Genomic DNA, 6733 nt, shown 5'->3' with positions numbered 1-6733 from the left:
TGTGAATGGCCTTGTGAAACTTGTGGCGTCTTGTGAGGATGCATTAGCAGCTCTGGGAAGTTTAGCCCTCTGAGGACGGCAACTACCAGACTAGACGCATTCCATCACCGGCAGGTTAGTTTTGAAATCCGTCCGACCAGGAGCAGACATATATCCTTGTGTGTATGTCTGCTTCAGAAACGGATTTTAATCTTACATCACATCGAATCCTGGTCGCTGATGAAGAATGTGATTACTAACCTGTTTGGTGTCTTGTTTCTAAATCATGCGCTTTCCTCGCCAGGAGAAAGCGTTTTTAGATCTATTGCCATTTTAGGTTTTTTTATCACATATACTGATACTCCCGATGACTAAGAATAGGAAGACTATTCTAGATCTATTTAGGACTACAATGGTAGAAGGCCGTATGAGTTGTTTGATGTTATACATTAGGAGAAGGACAGATTATAAAGGTAGGGAAATGTTTGTACCGAAATTCATACTCGCCTATTAGGTAAATTATGATACATTTCATTATGGCTATTGATTGTCCCAGATTTTTTTCCCGACTATGTTCGATAACACCGAGTGAAAGACTGTGGTAGATACCACAGTATGAGAGACTGTGGAAGATAACACCGTATGGGATGCCTCACTTTGACATACTGTGTTACCTACCACAGTATTCACCCTGTGATTTTCCACAGTGTGACAATAACACAGTATTACCCTACGCCCCATTTCACAGGAAACCATAGTGTGAGATAAAACACTGTGTTTCACACTGTGAATCACAATGTGTGTTTAATATGTTGCAACGCTATGACTATTCCAAAAGAGATAGATACAGTATGGATGATTAGACAGCAAACAGCTGACAAAAGGTTTTGAATACGATTTTTCACATGAAAAGCTTCATAAGGAGTGACTTAAGGAAAAGCGATATGTTGGATGAATCATTGGAGAATGACAACACCTGAATTGCTGAGGTTGAACGGAGACGCTGTATGTGTATTGTTTGATTAATAAATTTTATGTATAGTGCATTGTACATTTACAATCTAGATGTCTTCTGGGTGTGAGACCTTGACATTTTGTTGCAAACGGTGTACAAAATGCATAGGCGAGAGAGATCTCGAATCTGAACCTTCCCTCGCCCTGGTATTGCAGAATGCCATCATTCACACGGAGGTGCGATAGAACAAGGTCCGCCGGATTTTCGTATTTCCGCCAAGTTCACTGGACTGTCATTTTCTCCTCCTGTGGCAAGATCAAAATATTGTAAACTGATCCAAAAATGTAATCAATAGTTATTTTTGGAGTTAATGATCCAAATGAGCTATTGTCCCATCTATGTTCAGAAGTGATATCCTTCTTTACAAACAACTATTTCCCCGTCGTGATCATCCACCTGTCGAATATAATATTTGTAAAAAACTTCGACTCTTCACTTCAGTCAGGTCAATTCGCTTTGCTGATCAGCAGTGATCCTGGCCATTAATCATCTAAACAGAGTCTACATGCTGTTGTGTTGTGATAGTGATATAACTTTTAAAGATGTGAATACAAGGGAAGCCCCAAATACAGCACCGCAAAAATTGGGAAACCTGCTCATCGTTATGATCTAATATCGTCTCATCGAATAAATTAAAGCTAAGTGAATGGTGAAAAAAACGCCAACGAATTCAAATGACGGAGTGACTTTCATACGGCTTTGTATGCCTTCTAGACTACGTTACCGATAAATTTTAAACAGATACGGAGTAGTAACTGCATCAAAAAAAAAAAAAAAAACAGAGGGCAAGCACATGGGTTACTAACAAAATAGAAATGGATATACTTACAACTTCAGACTTCGGACAACTATAATATACGTCAGCAGTGTAACAATGACATCAGACACTTCGGAGAATCCCGCAGAATTTTGATTTCGCAGAAGGGAAGTTCCATTTCCGTCTACTCAAAGAATACTTAACAATACAACAAACGAAGAGGAAATCTACCACAACATCCGTAATTTATAATAGTGCGGAATGCATGTGAAAGTACAGGTCATCAACGCACACGTATTCATGCAATCCAACTTGGTGTCAGGTAAAAAAATAACTGGTAAAATATCAAGCGCGAAAGTGACAGGGGTAGAGAGAAGAAATACTAATGTTATTAAAAGAAATGCCATTTTCGTTGGTAAAGCTTTACGTCTATTGCAAGTGTTGTTTCATTGTATCAAACAGTTTTGAATCAGGTTTTGTTTAAGAGGAAGTGAATACCATTAAATTGATGTTACACATAACTTTCAAACTTCTGTATTTATGTTTAAGTAGACGCACAATTTGTCACTACAGTCCTTTCAAAACTTTTTTTTTATTACAATGCTTACATTCATTCGTACAATACAAGACGCTCAACAGATTTTCGTCTACATAATCCAAAATCTCTTATAGCTCACAGGTCAGTGAGGCGTCACGGACCTGATACATGGAATGCTTTACCCGACTCCCTAAAGTCACGAACATCTCTGTTTTCTTTTAAAGCTACTTTAAAGAAATATATTTCAACTCAATATATTTCGTGAAAATAAAGTATAATGATTGATATGATTTTGTTCGTGTTTGTGTTTTGGTTTGAAATTGTTATTATCATTATATTGATATAATGAAGAACAATTTTTATGATTAGAAATGGCCAATCTCATAAACGAGACAACGGAATTGTTAATGTTCATTCTTTTTCACCTAAATACAGAATAATATTGGCGTGAGATGTATACCAAAATAAACAACTTTGTTATAATTCAAAATGCCGAAGATTTCAAGCAATAGAGATAAAAGATATTTGCACAATTATACACTTTTGCAGTGACGTTATACTGAAGCATATCAATAGATTATTTTCTTTAAGAAGATATTAAACAAAATATTATTTCTTTTTGAAAAGTGGAAAAGGTTAAGATCAATGAAGGAGGCTTTTTCTCCTTTTTCTTTACATTGGAAAATGACTTGCACGTAATGGCTTTACATTACAGAAGTAATTGTTCTATCGCAGCGACTTTCCCTTGATCATAGTATCAGAAAACTTGTGTCAGAAATTGAAGGAAGATATGCCGATGTATTTACCTCATTTGATGTTAAGGTTTATATGCATGTTCTCGGTAGAGAATAGAAACAGAGTGAAGTAGATATGTCGCTATTGAATATGACTCGATATTATCCTTTCGATGTCTTGGTTAAAGATGGCAGATAACACGTTGTCCTTCCCTACTGAAAAGAACGTAGTGTCCCACAGTGCGTTCACACTGTCCACAAAGTCTATTTTAATGTAACAGTCTGGAGATTATTTCACACTGTGGTGTGGTTTTTCAAAGGGTACTCACTATTAATGTTTTGTTCCACACCGTCAATTAATGATTCGCACCTATGAATTGATGATTCACAATGTGTTCAAACTGTTGATATGCTTGAATTTATCAGTGCGAACACCTTTCAGGTGTCAAATATGTGTGTCAAGCGTAGCAATTCTCAAAAAGGGTGGCGAAACCGGAAAGAGGGGGAGGGCCAGACTCTACCTTACATGTCCTTTTCTAGGGGGAGAGGGCTATGTCGACTTCTTCACATCTTAGTTGCTATTCATCATTCACTATGCTTTTCTCCACAAAAAGTCAGATTCTCATATTTCCTTGTTTTCTTGATATATTAATAAGTTATCAATAAGATATCCGTCTTTGTATAAACCAAATTGGCCTTGCTTCCGTTTGTACGGCTTTGGTTTTCCTACTGCAAAACAGAAAATATTCCCGCTGATAAATTTTCCTGGACTCTTAATTTCCCTTTTGCATCAGTATCTTTAACCGTGAGTTTGGGTTTCTCTCATAAATGTTGTTTCAGAAACATAACCCTGTCGAGTGACAGGTCATTTAGAGTTACAAACTGTTTAAATTATGTCAGGGATTCTCTCTATCTAAAAAATTTCACCAGAGATCTGCGTCATCAAATAATGACTTCAGAATTTGTATTCAGCATTCTTGCAATGAATATTTTTGTTTGATAGTACTTTGGTCAGTTCCAAGGCAAGGAGTAGATCATTAGAAAAATATCCAATTTGTTATTTTTTTTTAAGTGGAACAGTAAGTGTATTTAAGAAGGCTATTTCTGGCTCTATAATTTCATGTACAAAATGTAATTATAGCGCCATCTCCAGGGAATTCCCTTGTCCATGGAGAGGTCTCATATTTGAACAGGTTGTACAGACGATAGGCCTTTGTTTAAACAGCACAAATGATTGTCTAAGATAGCAGGAAAAAAGTGGGAAGTACTGTAAAGATACCTTCCGTGTTCATAAAGGTGACACAATCTCTATCCGGTAAGCTGATGGTATAAAACTGGTCAGTGTGGTGTTTTCTCCATCATCTTAATCCTGTATGCTAGAGCATCCAGTGAACATCACCGAGCATTTCTTGCCTGGAAGATACCTCAACGTCAACTTGCTGCGTGGAGAGGACTCGTGTAAAACGGCTCAATTGGAAAAGCACGTTACACTGCAAGAAACAAGAGGACTTCAACACCACGCTCAGAATGAATGTGAGTCCTACCACCACTTTAGTTTGACATTCAAGAAGAGTCGTGCCATTATGACTATCTTACCATCACACCTGACATTGACAGTTGGTATCGTTGCAATTACAATTCCGCATGGTATTTCAGTTGACTGCCTGCGCTCGTCTTTCATCTAGCAAACACTCGAAAATTTTGTCGCGGTGTACCCTATGTACTAGATTCAATTTATTTTGCATTTGTCAACTAATGCAGGTTAATGTATTTCTGCAAAAGTCGTGTGTAATTTGTCTATATCAAGAAACAAAAGGACAAGATTTATCGTAATTAAGTATTCCATTTAAATGATTACCTATTTGCATTGAAACTCCGTTACTAGTTGAAATGCGAATAGTATTGAAGCTGTTTTCCACTTATCATGTTTTCTGCATTGAAATTAGCAATTATTTTGACAAAATTTTATCCATATGGCCGTATGGACGTAGCATTTACCTATTTCTTATCATTTTGCCTCATCAGACCCTACTTCTTTTTACGTCGATGGCAGCAGCAGCAGCTATCATCCAGACCGTCACATCGTCACCAGTCCCAAGCACCTCTCAGGCATGTCTGCCAATAGACGCAGCTGATTCCCATCGACGAGAACTGAACTCTAATCTTTTCTATCCCAAAGCGGCAGCATTCGCCGTACAAAGTTTCAACCTGTCGACCAGTGATATGGGCTTGGCCCACACGTCGAGCTGTCCATTTGATGGCGTCTCCAGCCCGCAGAACTGCCCCGTAGGAGCGAAACCAAACGCTGGAAGTCCGGAGATCGTGAACCAGGACGGCTCGTGTCCATGGACCTACGTGGAATGCTTCGATGCCGACCGTATCCCGATGGTGATCACTATGGCTCAGTGCCAGTGTTCTGCATGTCTGGATCCTTACACACACCAAGTGGATCCAAACCTTCGATGTCAACCTGTGATGTACAACATGAAAGTCCTTCAGAAGACCCAGTGTGTGGATGGCCACTTCCGGTACGAGCAGAGGACCCTTCAAGTCCCTGTGTCATGTGCCTGTATGCGCATGAGGCGAGCATAAGAGGCCAGCTGTTGGTGAAATATCCATGTCTTGAGTTCTTGCTCCAATGTATTCAGTATTGACTGTTCAAATATTTTTACTGTATTCTTGTAAGATGTGCTAAACTCCAGTCTTGCCTTACACCTTGTGCTCTACAAGAGCCATCTAGCTCTAACTAAAACTGAATTGTTGTTAAGATATTTCTTTCTAAAAATTATTTATTATTAACTTATGTAATTAGGCTTTTATGTAAATGAGCAAGAAGTTTGTTTGTATAAATGACGCTGATCGACTTTCTCCGTTCATTTTTGACGATGATTACATAGCAAATCGATGAATATTTTTGATTTATACGTTATAACGGAAAGTGGAAATTCAGAAAATCTGAAATTAGCGACGATTACATTCGAAAAGGAAAAGGTAGAATTTAATTTGACTTAAAAACAATTACAGCTGCAGCGGTAGTTAGATAGATGATTCGAAGTTCATGATTAATTGTCTTTTTCATTAAAACGAGAGGTAGAAATTATATTGTAGATTGTTGTTGTTTTTTCAAGATGATTTGTTATGTAAAATTGCAATGTATCTCTTGTGTTATAGTATTTTTTTCTTAAACAACAAGTTCACCTTTATATACATGTGGATTAAGTAAATGCAGCAATATCATTAGAACACATTAGTGAAAGTTTGGGGAAAATCGTACGATCCGTTCAAAAGTTATGCATTTTTAAATCATCTGTGCAGTCACTGCCGGATAAGAAAGAAGTCTACTACTGTGTATGATGTCACAAGCATACATCGATATAAGGAAGATGTAAATGGAATTTCACAAAAACTTTGAGTTTTTTTGAATAAAGTGCACATTTCCTCAATCTGTCACTGATGTATGTTAAGGGTAATATTATTCCCCCTGCCTTTTGACAGAGGCAAGTCAAGCGTTCTTATATCATTCGAGAAAGTGAAAATATGTTGAATTGTCTTTATATTTTATTTACATCGTTATAATTATACATGTGACATCACAAGCAGTAATCTTATCAAGCAGTGACTTAGCAAAAACTTCAAAAATTCAAAACTTTTGAACGGGTTGTCCAAATTGTCCTCAACCTCTCGCTGATGTGTTCTAATATTGCTGCATT

At 37.4% G+C, this 6733-nt stretch overlaps 1 protein-coding gene across 1 annotated transcript; it reads left to right on the top strand.

Moving 5' to 3' along the window:
* The first annotated feature begins 5069 nt into the window (after positions 1–5069).
* Positions 5070–5615, top strand: LOC139713776 (interleukin 17-like protein). The gene has a single exon (XM_071625478.1). It carries the CDS (start codon positions 5070–5072, stop codon positions 5613–5615), a length of 546 nt encoding a protein of 181 aa, XP_071481579.1.
* Positions 5616–6733: the final 1118 nt, after the last annotated feature.

This window comes from Diadema antillarum, unplaced genomic scaffold (genome assembly GCF_040938485.1).
Source record: "Diadema antillarum isolate AM-2024a unplaced genomic scaffold, OU_Dant_1.0 seq00002063_RagTag, whole genome shotgun sequence".
NCBI lineage: Eukaryota > Metazoa > Echinodermata > Echinoidea > Diadematoida > Diadematidae > Diadema > Diadema antillarum.
The sequence above is the reverse complement of the archived record's forward strand: the minus strand, read 5'-3'. Positions and strand labels throughout refer to the sequence as shown.

What these genes read in the sequence shown, in the direction of transcription:
- LOC139713776 (XM_071625478.1), top strand. Translation starts at nt 5,070, where the DNA reads ATGGCAGCAGCAGCAGCTATCATCCAGACCGTCACATCGTCACCAGTC.